The sequence below is a fragment of the Ranitomeya variabilis genome, chromosome 3, assembly GCF_051348905.1.
Source record: "Ranitomeya variabilis isolate aRanVar5 chromosome 3, aRanVar5.hap1, whole genome shotgun sequence".
Lineage (NCBI taxonomy): Eukaryota > Metazoa > Chordata > Amphibia > Anura > Dendrobatidae > Ranitomeya > Ranitomeya variabilis.
The window spans coordinates 693,300,264-693,315,456 of record NC_135234.1 but is presented as its reverse complement, the minus strand read 5'-3'; the positions used below and the strand labels follow the sequence as shown (position 1 = coordinate 693,315,456).

Below are 15,193 nucleotides of genomic sequence, written 5' to 3'. Positions count from 1 at the left end.
TGGCGCTGGGGGACCGGAACACCGCCGGGAAGAGCTGAAGAAAGCGGCTGGTAAGTATAACGCCAGGGTCAAGGAACTCAGATTAGTAGCACCACTCCAGCGTTAAAATAAAAAAATGCTGGAGTGGTGCTTTCACTATATTTAAACTGCTATAAAAGCAAATTTTAAAATTTTAACACTTACCTGCTCACCATGCGCAAATCTGCTCTTTTTTTTTAGGTACAACACACAATATGGCTCCAGATCCGGCCATCCAGGCTGCTGTCGATCTTACTGCCGGAGCTGCAGGTGAGTGTCGAATTCAAGGTCAGAAACACTACATTGGCTTCAATACTGTGGGATTTTTGTAGCTTTTCATACATAGAGAATATGTAGTATGCATTAAGTTCTATGCCTTATAATGGATATGTCAAAATATGTATTTTTAAGTACAATTAACTGAGCAGGTTATAAGGAGAACTGTCACATCACTGGCGAGAATCCCATATATACACTATCTGAACTCAAGGATTGGGACAAATACACATTACATGTACAGACGCTTTTATGACATCCCAATCTAAATTTGTAGGCATTATTATGGAGTTGCACCCACCTCCATCACCACCCCCACCACCCCTTTAAAGGTATAACAGTTCTCACTTTTCTGGGAAGGTTGGCGTTTGTAGGAACTTTTTCCCCTTCAACCAGAAGAGCCTTTTTGAGAACAGGCACTGATTTTGGATAAGAGTCGGGTTTATAGTCTCTTTTCTGGTTCATCTCAAAGGTGTTCAATGGCGTTCAGGTCCGGGCTTTGTGTAGATGGTCAGGTTCTTCCACATCAGATTCACCCAACCATGGTAACTTTACATCGTCTCACACTTAGTGGCCGAGTCCTTTCTTTTTTGAACCTCCTCCACTTTCTGTTGACCGTGGCACATTTAGGAGGGAAGAAGTGTCAGATCTGACTTGTCACATCGGTGACATCCTATTACTGCACCGCGCTGGTATCTGTGAGCTCATTAGAAAGTCCAATTCTTTCACAAAATATTCAGATAAGTAATGCTGACCTTACCTAACATCCTGACACCGGATTCGCTGCCAATATCTGTACTTTCTTCTCCGTCTGCAAAGACATCTGATAGCTGCAGCCAATCACTGACTGCAACAGTCACCTGTCCCCCACTGGTCTCATTACATTCTGCCTCATCTGGACAGACATGTGCCCAGAGCAGCCAATCACTGTGGTCACAGTGGTGATCGATTCATAATCACTATGACCAGAGATTGTCTGTTGCATTCACACATCTCTTCAGATTGACCACATGTGACCGCTGTGGCCAGTGATTGGTTGCAGCTAGCAGATATCTTTCCAGATATTACAGGATGTACAGAGACTGGCAAGGACCTGAGAAGTGATGGGATGAGATCGGCGGTGGATCAGGAGGGGTGAGCATTAACTATATTATAATATGACACCATTCAGAGTTTATTTTTAAATGAATATGGCCAGACAGCCCCTTCAAGGCCACTCCAAAAACTGAGTTATGCTTAAGGCCGGCGTCACACTCAGCATAGGGAAATACGGTCCGTATTTTACGGCCGTAATACGCAGTAATTGTCCCAAAACACTGTTTCGTATTCAATGCGAGGATTGTTGTGAATTCTGCTCTTGGGCGCCCTCCGGTGGTTATAAGTGGTAGCGCTGCTGTCTTTGGATCGCTGCATTCATCAGGTGTGTCCACTTATTGCAATTCTGACTGGGCTATTTAGCCTTGCTTGACCCTTTAGTCAGTGCCAGTTGTCCATTGTTCCTGGAGGATTCACATTCCTGCCTGGTCTCTCCTGCTTTGCTGTTCATTTCAACAAAGATAAGTTCTGGCTTTGTTTTTGCAGTCCACATGCTGTGGGCCTTATAGTTCAGTTCATTTCCATGTTTTGTCTTGTCCAGCTTGGTCTGTATAAGGATTTGTTCAGACAAGATGGTATCTCTGGAGATGCAGATATACCCTCCATATCTTTAGTTAGATGTGGAGATTTTGTATTTTCTGTGGTGGATATTTTCTAGTGTTTTAATACTGACCGCATAGTACTCTGTCCTATCCTTTCTATTTAGCTAGAGCGGCCTCCTTTGCTAAATCCTGATTTCAGTCTGCGTATGTTATTTCCCTCTCCTCTCACAGTCAATATTTGTGGGGGGCTGTCTTTCCTTTGGGGATTTTCTCTGAGGCAAGATAGTTTTCCCTTTTCTATCTCTAGGGGTATTTAGTCCTCCGGCTGTGTCGAGGTGTCTAGGGAGTGTTAGGTACATCCAACGGCTACTTCTAGTTGCGGTGTTAAGTTCAGGGTCTGCGGTCAGTACAGGTACCACCTTCTCCAGAGTACGTCTCATGCTGCTCCTAGGCCACCAGATCATAACAGTACAACTGGCCAACAATGAGTTAATCGCATCTCAGAAGAAGGGAAGGAAAGTGCTGAGCCATTTTTTTTTCTGTAGTCTGTTGTGTCTTTTCTTCCCTCTTTTCCTCTGGGTGGCTCAGGAGTTTGGCGCTGGCATAGATGTTCAGGGATTGGCTTCTCGTGTGGATCAACTTGCTGCTAGAGTACAGGGTATTTCCGATTATATCGTTCAGACTCCGGTTTTCGAGCCTAGAATTCCAACTCCTGATTTGTTTTTTTGGGACAGGTCCAAATTTTTGAGCTTTAAAAATAACTGTAAACTGTTTTTTTGCTCTGAAACCCCGTTCCTCTGGTGATCCCATCCAGCGGGTTAAAATTGTCATCTCTCTGCTGCGTGGTGATCCTCAGGATTGGGCATTTTCCCTGGAATCTGGGAATCCGGCTTTGCTTAATGTAGACACCTTTTTTCAGGCGCTAGGGTTATTGTATGATGAACCTAATTCAGTGGATCATGCTGAGAAGACCTTGTTGGCCCTGTGTCAGGGTCAAGAAGCGGCAGAATCGTATTGCCAGAAATTTAGAAAATGGTCTGTGCTGACTAAATGGAATGAGGATGCCTTGGCGGCAATTTTCAGAAAGGGTCTTTCTGAATCCGTTAAAGATGTTATGGTGGGGTTCCCCACGCCTGCAGGTCTGAGTGATTCTATGTCTCTGGCCATTCAGATTGATCGGTGCTTGCGCGAGCTCAGAGTTGTGCACACAATGGCGTTGTCCTCCGAGCGGAGTCCTGAGCCTATGCAGTGTGATAGGATTTTGTCTAGAGCTGAACGACAAGGATTCAGACGTCAGAATAGGTTGTGTTTTTACTGCGGCGATTCTGCTCATGTTATTTCTGATTGCCCTAAGCGTACAAAGAGAATCGCTAGTTCCGTTACCATCAGTACTGTACAACCTAAATTTCTGTTATCTGTGACCCTGATCTGCTCATTATCGTCATTTTCTGTCATGGCATTTGTGGATTCAGGCGCCGCTTTGAACTTAATGGACTTAGAATTTGCCAGACGTTGTGGTTTCCCCTTGCAGCCTTTACAGAACCCTATTCCTTTGAGGGGCATTGATGCTACACCGTTGGCTAAAAATAAACCTCAGTTTTGGACACAGCTGACCATGTGCATGGCGCCAGCCCATCAGGAAGATTGTCGTTTTCTGGTGTTGCATAATTTGCATGATGCTATTGTGCTGGGTTTCCCATGGTTACAGGTGCATAATCCGGTATTAGATTGGAAATCTATGTCTGTGACTAGTTGGGGTTGTCAGGGGGTTCATGGTGACGTTCCTTTGATGTCAATTTCCTCTTCCCCCTCTTCGGAAATTCCTGAGTTTTTGTCAGATTTCCAGGCTGTATTCGATGAGCCCAGGTCCAGTTCCCTTCCACCGCATAGGGACTGTGATTGTGCTATTGACTTGATTCCAGGCTGTAAGTTCCCTAAGGGCCGACTTTTCAACCTGTCTGTGCCAGAACATGCCGCCATGCGGAGTTATGTTAAGGAGTCTTTGGAGAAGGGGCATATTCGGCCATCTTCTTCACCATTGGGAGCAGGTTTTTTTTTTGTTGCCAAGAAGGATGGCTCCTTGAGACCCTGTATTGATTATCGCCTCTTGAATAAGATCACGGTCAAATTCCAATACCCTTTGCCTTTGCTTTCTGATTTGTTTGCCAGGATTAAGGGTGCTAGTTGGTTTACGAAGATTGACCTTCGGGGGGCATATAATCTTGTTCGTATTAAGCAGGGTGACGAATGGAAAACTGCGTTTAATACGCCCGAAGGCCATTTTGAATACCTTGTGATGCCATTCGGGCTCTCTAATGCTCCATCTGTGTTTCAGTCCTTCATGCATGATATCTTTCGGAATTATCTTGATAAATTCATGATTGTATATTTGGATGATATTTTGATTTTTTCCGATGATTGGGAGTCTCATGTGAAACAAGTCAGGATGGTATTTCAGATCCTTCGTGATAATGCTTTGTTTGTGAAGGGGTCTAAATGCCTCTTTGGAGTACAGAAGGTTTCTTTTTTGGGCTTCATTTTTTCTCCCTCATCTATAGAAATGGATCCGGTTAAGGTTCAGGCCATTCATGATTGGATTCAGCCCGCATCCGTGAAGAGCCTTCAGAAATTTTTGGGCTTTGCTAATTTTTATCGCCGTTTCATTGCCAACTTCTCCAGTGTGGTTAAACCCTTGACCGATTTGATGAAGAAAGGCGCTGATGTGACGAATTGGTCCTCTGCGGCTGTTTCTGCCTTTCAGGAGCTTAAACGCCGATTTACTTCTGCCCCTGTGTTGCGTCAGCCGGATGTTTCTCTTCCATTTCAGGTTGAGGTTGACGCTTCTGAGATTGGGGCAGGGGCCGTTTTGTCTCAGAGGAATTCTGATGGTTCCTTGATGAAACCGTGTGCCTTCTTCTCTCGAAAGTTTTCGCCTGCGGAACGCAATTATGATGTCGGCAATCGAGAGTTGTTGGCTATGAAGTGGGCATTTGAGGAGTGGCGACATTGGCTTGAGGGGGCCAAGCACCGTATTGTGGTCTTGACCGATCATAAGAATCTGATTTACCTCGAGTCTGCCAAACGGCTGAATCCTAGACAGGCTCGATGGTCCCTGTTTTTCTCCCGTTTTGATTTTGTGGTCTCATATCTTCCGGGTTCTAGGAATGTTAAGGCTGATGCCCTCTCTAGGAGCTTTTTGCCTGATTCTCCTGGGGTCCTTGAGCCGGTCGGCATTCTGAAGGAAGGGGTGATTCTTTCTGCCATCTCCCCTGATTTACGACGGGTTCTTCAGGAATTTCAGGCTAATAAACCTGACCGCTGTCCAGTGGGGAAACTGTTTGTTCCTGACAGATGGACTAGTAGAGTGATTTCTGAGGTTCATTGTTCTGTGTTGGCTGGCCATCCTGGGATTTTTGGTACCAGAGATTTGGTTGGTAGGTCCTTTTGGTGGCCTTCTTTGTCACGAGATGTGCGTTCTTTTGTGCAGTCCTGTGGGACTTGTGCGCGGGCCAAGCCTTGCTGTTCCCGCGCTAGTGGGTTGCTTTTGCCTTTGCCGGTCCCTGAGAGGCCTTGGATGCATATTTCTATGGATTTTATTTCAGATCTTCCGGTTTCCCAGAGGATGTCGGTTATCTGGGTGGTTTGTGACCGGTTTTCTAAGATGGTTCATTTGGTACCTTTGCCTAAATTGCCTTCCTCTTCTGATTTGGTTCCGTTGTTTTTTCAGCATGTGGTTCGTTTGCATGGCATTCCGGAGAATATTGTGTCCGATAGAGGTTCCCAGTTTGTTTCTAGGTTTTGGCGGGCCTTTTGTGCTAGGCTGGGCATTGATTTGTCTTTTTCGTCCGCATTTCATACTCAGACAAATGGCCAAACCGAGCGAACTAATCAGACTTTGGAAACTTATTTGAGATGCTTTGTGTCTGCTGATCAGGATGATTGGGTGGCTTTCTTGCCATTGGCCGAGTTTGCCCTTAATAATCGGGCTAGTTCTGCTACCTTGGTTTCACCCTTCTTTTGTAATTCTGGTTTTCATCCTCGTTTTTCTCCAGGGCAGGTTGAGCCTTCTGATTGTCCTGGGGTGGACTCTGTGGTTGACAGGTTGCAGTAAATGTGGGCTCATGTGGTGGACAATTTGGTGTTGTCTCAGGAGGAGGCTCAGCGTTTTGCTAACCGTCGTCGGTGTGTTGGTTCCCGGCTTCGGGTTGGGGATTTGGTCTGGTTGTCTTCCCGTCATGTTCCTATGAAGGTTTCTTCCCCTAAATTCAAGCCTCGGTTTATTGGTCCTTATAGGATTTCTGAGATTATCAATCCAGTGTCTTTTCGTTTGGCCCTTCCAGCCTCTTTTTCCATCCATAATGTTTTTCATAGATCTTTGTTGCGGAAATATGTGGTGCCCGTTGTTCCCTCTGTTGATCCTCATGCCCCGGTGTTGATTGATGGGGAGTTGGAGTATGTGGTTGAGAAGATTTTGGATTCTCGTTTTTCGAGGCGGAAGCTCCAGTATCTTGTCAAATGGAAGGGTTATGGCCAGGAGGATAATTCTTGGGTTGTTGCCTCTGATGTTCATGCTGACGATTTGGATCGTGCCTTTCATTTGGCTCGTCCTGATCGGCCTGGGGGCTCTGGTGAGGGTTCGGTGACCCCTCCTCAAGGGGGGGGTACTGTTGTGAATTCTACTCTTGGGCTCCCTCCGGTGGTTATAAGTGGTAGCGCTGCTGTCTTTGGATCGCTGCATTCATCAGGTGTGTCCACTTATTGCAATTCTGACTGGGCTATTTAGCCTTGCTTGACCCTTTAGTCAGTGCCAGTTGTCCATTGTTCCTGGAGGATTCACATTCCTGCCTGGTCTCTCCTACTTTGCTGTTCATTTCAACAAAGATAAGTTCTGGCTTTGTTTTTGCAGTCCACATGCTGTGGGCCTTATAGTTCAGTTCATTTCCATGTTTTGTCTTGTCCAGCTTGGTCTGTATAAGGATTTGTTCAGACAAGCTAGTATCTCTGGAGATGCAGATATACCCTCCATATCTTTAGTTAGATGTGGAGATTTTGTATTTTCTGTGGTGGATATTTTCTAGTGTTTTAATACTGACCGCATAGTACTCTGTCCTATCCTTTCTATTTAGCTAGAGCGGCCTCCTTTGCTAAATCCTGATTTCAGTCTGCGTATGTTATTTCCCTCTCCTCTCACAGTCAATATTTGTGGGCGGCTGTCTATCCTTTGGGGATTTTCTCTGAGGCAAGATAGTTTTCCCTTTTCTATCTCATACATATATATGTATGTATGTCAGTGAGACACATATATAGATATATATATTTATATTTAATTCAGCGCAAGATAGCATAAAAGCCGGTAATTCAATTGCCGGTTTTTGCTCTCTCCTTCACAAACCCGACAAAAGTTCCCACGGTCGAGTTCATATGAGTTCATCCAACAGAGGGCGCATCACCGCGACTCGAGGTAACTATAGGACATTCCCCTGCATTCCATTCATTCACCAAGTTTTACAGACAGGAGCACAGCTGCATTAGCAGAAATCCTGGGTGTAAAATGATTTAACCCCTTCAGATGGATTTACAGCGTGGGACATGACTGATCGACGGAAGGTATGGAATATTGTTGTTTGTTTTGTTTAACTTTATTTCAGATGACAAGGGTCTTCAGGTGGATTAAGAGTATAACAAAATATTAAAACACCATGTGTCTTTATTTCATTAAAATACTTTTTAATAACGTGTGTGTGTTTTATTAACCATTTCGTACTATTGGATTAATAATGGATAGGTGACATAATTGACGCCTCTCCATTATTAACCTGGCTTAATGTCACCTTACAATAGCAAGCAATTTTGCAGGATGCGTTTTTTTCCAAAACGACACATTGCAACGTGCGTCATACGACGCTAGTGTGAAAAAGGCCTTATAGTTAAAAAATGTACAGTTGGAGAAAGGTTGAACTTGATGGACCTAGGTCTTTTTAACTATGTAAAAAAGGGAAAAAGTCAGCTCACCTTCTCAGAGGATACCACGCACGGAAACCTGCAAAGAGCCATTGAAATAATATTGGAATTGGAAAATCCAGAATAGAAGTCTTTATTAAGGGTATTCCATTAAAAGTCACACCAATGTGCATGGGTAAGACAGAATATGGCAATCTGGCGGTGATTGGGATGGGTGGCACGCTTCCTGCGGTGCTGTAATTGTACTGCTATGTTCTTCATTCCCAGGTGGCACGGCCTGTGTTCTGACCGGACAGCCATTTGACACTGCCAAGGTGAAGATGCAGACGTTCCCCAATATGTACAGAGGCCTCACAGACTGCGCAGTGAAGACCTACAGACAGGTGGGGTTCAGGGGCTTCTACAAAGGGACCGGTCCGGCTCTTCTTGCCAATATAGCTGAAAACTCGGTGCTGTTTATGAGCTATGGCTTCTGCCAGAGAGTTGTGCGAAGGCTCGCTGGTTTAGAGGACAATGCAGTTCTAAGGTAAGTGTAATAATTAGGCACATTGTTTTATAGTACATACATACCACAGAGACCGCCCATACCACTGCCATAGGTAGTTCTCTTACAGGTAACCTCGTGTTCTCTACATATTGGCAATAAATCTGTAGCGGTCCGTGTGATGTCTGATAAAAAAGTGGAGACAAACAGAAAAACAACGGATGTGTGAATGTAGCATAAGGGCTCGGGCCGACATATGTACTTTCAGTCTAAAAGCATTGGACCGCACTTGGACCAAAGTTAGTCTACAGGGCTGTGCACATGTCCGATTCTTTCCTCAGACAGAGTCTTTTTGAGGAAATAATTGCAGTAATCTCGATTTGCATCCAATATTTGGATCGCACTCGGCCATGTAAGTCATTGAGTCCATGGAAAAAAAAAATCGAACTGCACTCGGATGGCATCCGAATGCAGTCTAATTTTCACAAACCTGTCAGTTTATGAAAATTGGAAAGCATTTGGATGTCATGGAGAACATTGAATTTTTTTTTTCATCATTATCTCATCCAAGAAAATGAGATGACACTGTTACCACACTCTGGTCAAACGCCAATCAGAGTGTGAGTTGCATAATCGCCCGGATTCCCTCAGGTGAGAGAATACGGTCGTGTGACCCTAGCCTTAGGATGAGAAGATGGGGGGTAACGGACACTGCACCATACTGTCCTTAGAGATATTGCAATGATTCTGGGGGGGAACAAGCCCCTTTTTTTGAGGCCACGGCAGCAATGTTTAAAATATTTTAATTCATATACTATCTGAATGTTGAAGGAGTTAAAAGAGTTTTCCCATTTTCTAAAGTGATGGCGTCTTGCTGGGATATGCCTGACTCTTATGATTGGTTGTGGTCCGACCTATGAGACCTCACTGTTCCTGAGAATAAAGGGGGCACAAGCGCTTGGAGGATTAGACCTCCCAATACGTGTCTGTGCAGAGGATGGCAGCCAGCCCCATTCACATGGAGCTGCTTCTCTGCACAACCGGTGGCAAAGGATGCACTGCTACACACGGTCTGCTGCCACTTATTTCTAAGGTTCGGGGAATAGTATGGACCTAGAGCTCAGACCCACACCAACCAGTATACTAGTAACATGCCATCAGCCTGTGAACAAGCTATAAAGGTGCAAACTGGTGCAGAAGGTGACACTGGTGCAACCCTCAATTTACAGCTTATAGAGGAAAAGTGAGGGAAGGTTGTGTACTGAGAATGGCGTACACCGGCAGGTTGTAAGCTCCTCTACAAGGGTGGATATTCGGGGCTGGTTTTGAAGGTGGGGAGAGTGTGACCGGTTGGTATAGCACATTCCCGAGTGTGGGGGATGCAAGGGAGAAATCTTAGAAGGCATGATGCAGAGAAGGACATTTTGTAGGGGGCATAGGGAGTTTGGGGCAATGATGTATGTATAGAGGGGAAAGCTTTGTATATCATCGTCAGCTTTGGATACGTTGAGTAGTGAGGTACCCTTGTTGCAGAGGCTTTAGAGCATGGACGTCAAACTCAAATACACAGAGGGCCAAAACTAAAAGCTTGGACAAAGTTGCTGGCCCACCTTGAAATTTAATTAAAAAATGTCAACAATTGAGGAAGTTTTTCCATATCATTAAATATAACGATGAACCTTTTCATATGGAAACAAACGAACAGCCCTCGACATGCGCTGTATGATGAGCCTACTGTATGCTATTTTCCCTTCTCAACTCCTGTGGCAAAGTATGGTGATGCCAACACAGTATAATTCCCCAACTGTAATCCCCATACAGCTCTTGCAGACAATATAATGGCACCCACATAGTTCTCCATACAGTTTAATGGACCCCACATAGTGCTCCATACTGTATAATGGCCCCATATAGTGCTCTATACAGTATAATAGCCCCCACATAGTACTCAATACAGTATAATGGCCCCCACATAGTGCTCCATATAGTTTAATGGACCCCACACAGTGCTCCATACAGTATAATGGACCACACACAGTGCTCCATACAGTATAATGGACCCCACATAGTGCTCTATACAGTATAATGGCCCCCACATAGTTCTCCATACAGTATAATGGCCCCCACATAGTGCTCCATATAGTATAATGGACCCCACACAGTGCTCCATACAGTATAATGGACCACACACAGTGCTCTATACAGTATAATGGCCCCCACATAGTTCTCCATACAGTATAATGGCCCCCACATAGTGCTCTATACAGTATAATGGCCCCCATATAGTGCTCTATACAGTATAATAGGCAGTACATAGTGCTCCATACAGTATAATGGCCCCCACATAGTGCTCCATACAGTATAATGGCCCCCACATAGTGCTCTATACAGTATAATGACCCCCACATAGTGCTCTATACAGTATAATGGCCCCACATAGTGCTCCATACAGTATAATGGGCCCCACATAGTGCTCGATGCAGTATAATGGACCCCACATAGTGCTCCATATAGTATAATGGCCCCCATATAGTGCTCTATACAGTATAATAGCCCCCACATAGTGCTCCATACAGTATAATGTCCCCCACATAGTGCTCTATACAGTATAATGACCCCACATAGTGCTCTATACAGTACTAGATGGTGGCCCGATTCTAACGCATCAGGTATTCTAGAATATGCATGTCCACGTAGCATATTGCCCAGCCACGTAGTATATAGACCAGCCACGTAGTATATAGCCCAGCCAATTAGTATATAGCCCAGCCACGTATTATATTGCCCAGTGACATAGTATATTGCCCAGTGACGTAGTATATTGCCCAGTGACGTAGTATACAGCATAGAGCCACGTAGTATATTGCCCAGTGACGTAGTATATTGCACAGCGCCGTAGTATACAGCACAGAGCCACGTAGTATATTGCCCAGTGACGTAGTATATTGCACAGCGACGTAGTATACAGCACAGAGCCACGTAGTATATTGCACAGCGACGTAGTATATTGCCCAGTGACGTAGTATATTGCACAGCGACGTAAAACAACCACAAGATGGCAGAAAAATCCCTGTCATCTATAAAGAAGCCAACCATAGATAAAAATTCAAATCAATTTTATTACAAAAAAGATATAAACATAAATCAAAAGAAATTAATAATCTAAAAAAGCTACAGCATATCATCTGGGTAATACCCCATGGGAAAGCCGTGAGACGCACATCACAACAATACCTTCCGAGCAAAGTAAGATAAATATATAGTGATGAAACTGACCACCTATATTCCTATATAGATATACATGAGTATAGGTGCAAACCGCATCCCTTCCTAAGTATCTAGGCAGCCATAAGATCTTATAACCCTACCCTCTCTCCATAAGCCTATAATAATGCCCGTATCAGCATAAGATAGAGAGGGGAAAAGTACATATGAATAATTACCCAGTGAAGGTCTGAACTATGTGCGTCCTTCCCAGCGCCCCGACGCGCGTTTCGCCCTGGCTTCTTCCGGGGGCGAAACCTCTAGTCACTAATTTGCCATCTTACATTAAAGATACTACGTCGGCATTACAACGTCTGGACCAATTATGTCTGGACGACAATATGACCTTTGTAACTGCCGACGTAGAATCACTGTATACGTCCATACGACATCAGGATGGGCTGAATGCAGTGCGTTTTTTTCTGAATTTCGGATCATTAGAGGCGGATATGGTAGAATTAATTTTGGTTTTGCTAGAATTCTTATTGACTCATAACGCCTAAAAAGACGCCCCCGGAAGAAGCCAGGGCGAAACGCGCGTCGGGGCGCTGGGAAGGAGACGTGGGAGGACGCACATCGTTCAGACCTTCACTGGGTAATTATTCATATGTACTTTTCCCCTCTCTATCTTATGCTGATACAGGCATTATTATAGGCTTATGGAGAGAGGGTAGGGTTATAAGATCTTATGGCTGCCTAGATACTTAGGAAGGGATGCGGTTTGCACCTATACTCATGTATATCTATATAGGAATATAGGCGGTCAGTTTCATCACTATATATTTATCTTACTTTGCTCGGAAGGTATTGTTGTGATGTGCGTCTCACGGCTTTCCCATGGGGTATTACCCAGATGATATGCTGTAGCTTTTTTAGATTATTAATTTCTTTTGATTTATGTTTATATCTTTTTTGTAATAAAATTGATTTGAATTTTTATCTATGGTCGGCTTCTTTATAGATGACAGGGATTTTACTGCCATCTTGTGGTTGTTTTACATGCATTTAGGAAGTACCATTTGCTGTTTATGGTTGGACATTTTGGTATTATTATTGCACAGCGACGTAGTATACAGCACAGAGCCACGTAGTATATTGCCCAGTGACGTAGTATACAGCACAGAGCCACGTACTATATTGCACAGTGACGTAGTATATAGCCCAGCCATGTAGTATATTGCCCAGTGACGTAGTATACAGCACAGAGCCACGTAGTATATTGCCCAGCTACGTATGTCACAGGTTAAAAAATAACAAATAAACATACTCACCTTCCGATCCGAGGGCCCCTTGTAGTTCTAACATACTCACCATACTTGTAGTTCTGTCACCTGTGCGCGGTACAGGCGGCAGCTTCCGGTCCCAGGGTGTCATGACGTCGCGGTCATATGACCGTGACGTCATGGCAAGTCCTGCTCGGGCAGGGCCTGTGATGACGTCGCTTTCACATGACCGTGACGTCATGGCAGGTCCTTCTACCATACGATCCTTGCTACCGGAACCTGCGGCTTGCACAGAGCTGTTACCGGAGGGTGGCGAGGAACGGGAAAGGCGGCGGAAGGTGAGTATATAATGATTTTTTATTTTTTTTAATTATTTTTAACATTAGATCCTTTTACTATTGACGCTGCATAGGCTGCGTCAATAGTAAAAACTTGGTCACACAGGGTTAATAGCGACGGTAACGGAGTGAGTTACTTACGGCATAACGCGGTCCGTTACCGCTGGCATTAACCCTGTGTGAGCCGCGACTGCGGGGAGTATGGAGCGGCCGCCCGGCACTGACTGCAGGGGAGTAGGGAGAGACTAATCGGACTGTGGCCGTCGCTGATTGGTTGCGGCAGCCATGACAGGCAGCTGGCGAGACCAATCAGCGAATGAATAACCGTTACGGAAGTTGAGGACAGACAGACGGAAGTACCCCTTAGACAATTATATATATAGATAATGGCCCCACGTAGTGCTCCATACAGTATAATGGCCCTCACATAGTGCTCCTTACAGTATAATGGGCCCCACATATAAGAAAAGAAAATACTCACCTCTCCTCATTCCCCCGCTGCTCCGGTCTCTGCAGCACATCTTCTGATCTCCTGCACTGCTCGACACACTGCACGTGTTGTAATGACGTCATCACCGCAATAACGGTGGGGGGAGTGAGCCAAATATACTCCCCCTGTGGTCCAAATTTGGCCCCGTGGTTCAGAGTTTGACATGTGTGCTTTAGAGGAATAAAGGAAGAAGTGTTTTAACCGGACATCGGACTTGTGAATAGATTGGAAAGACACAAGAGTAGAGGGCAAGCCACAGAGGTGGGTGTTGCAGTATTCTAGGCGGGAAATGAAGAGGACAGGCATGAGGAATTCTGTTGACTTGTTACTGACAAAACAGTGTACTTGGGAAATTGATTGGAAGGAGGAGGTACGGGCTTGGATGTATGGTCTGAAGGATAGGATGGAACCAAGGTTATCTTCATTCTGAGACTGAGAAAGTGTAGACGGAGATGTACACGGCGCTGGTTTATCATGTTTTGTACTGTTCTGTATAGCAGTGTGACATGACCCATTCATTTACCCTCTGACTAACCAACATTGATTGTTTGCAGTGATCTCCAGAACGCAGCGGCAGGCTCATTTGCCAGCGTTTTTGCTGCTTTAGTTCTGTGCCCGACAGAGCTGGTGAAGTGTCGACTCCAGGCCATGCATGAGCTGCAGGTGTCGGGAAAGTTAGCACAGGGACAAAAGTAAGTGTGACGTTAGACGCTGATGGCGCTGATATACTGCTATTACTGGGACTCGAGAAGCCATATAATAATATTATGGGTGTGAACCAGTCCCTAGTATCACAGCTTATTCCTACTTACCAGATTGTCAGACATAAATGTAACCCTACAGATAGGCATCGAATGAGCAAAGAGCCTGGAAGAATTTGGGTCTTGGTGTCAGTGTAGCACCTACTTTCCTACGGCGACGCTCTATGACCCATACACTGGTTGTTCACCTCTGGGAAAAAAAAATTCTTAACTGTATGAAATTGTGCCTAAAAATATTTTTTACAATATGGGTGCATCAAACATTTTGCCCTCTTTTGCCTGTCAGGCTCTTTGTCAGCTGAGAGGAGCTCAGAAAATCCTAGATAAAAAAGTGACAATCTCCTGATTAGACTGTCAGGGTCGAGCTTACTGACAGATACTCAGGTGCCTCATTCTGCATTCTACCACAACACAAGCGTCAATAGAAGGCAGACAGTGCAAAATTGATAACAAAACCCCAATGCAAAAATAATTTTTAGCCCCAAATAAATGCAATTATAAAATAATTGTCATTTTAATAAGAAAAAAACATGAAAATGAGTCATATATCTTATCAGAGAAATCAGTTTTTTTTCCTCCTTCTGGACCTCATTCATTCTCAAAATTCTCAATTTTATTGGTAAAATTTGCCTTAGTTGAAAACAGATTTTCTAAGGTAGGGAACGATTGTTTGTGCTCATAGAATTCTATGGAGAACTGTAACTTGTAACTTCTGGAAAACTGGCAGCAAAATGTCTGTGT

The 15,193-nt window shown here is 44.5% G+C and overlaps 1 protein-coding gene across 5 annotated transcripts in view; it reads left to right on the top strand.

The window, feature by feature from the left end:
- Positions 1-15,193, top strand: part of LOC143817066 (mitochondrial ornithine transporter 1-like) — a 150,255-nt gene that overhangs the window by 122,365 nt on the left and 12,697 nt on the right. For all 5 annotated transcript variants that reach the window (XM_077298162.1, XM_077298161.1, XM_077298159.1 and 2 more), the window contains 3 exons: positions 220-288; positions 8,160-8,418; positions 14,246-14,383. In XM_077298162.1, the coding sequence (XP_077154277.1) occupies positions 234-288; positions 8,160-8,418; positions 14,246-14,383 (452 nt within the window). In that variant the 5' untranslated portion in view covers positions 220-233. The remainder of the gene's footprint in view (positions 1-219; positions 289-8,159; positions 8,419-14,245; positions 14,384-15,193) is intronic.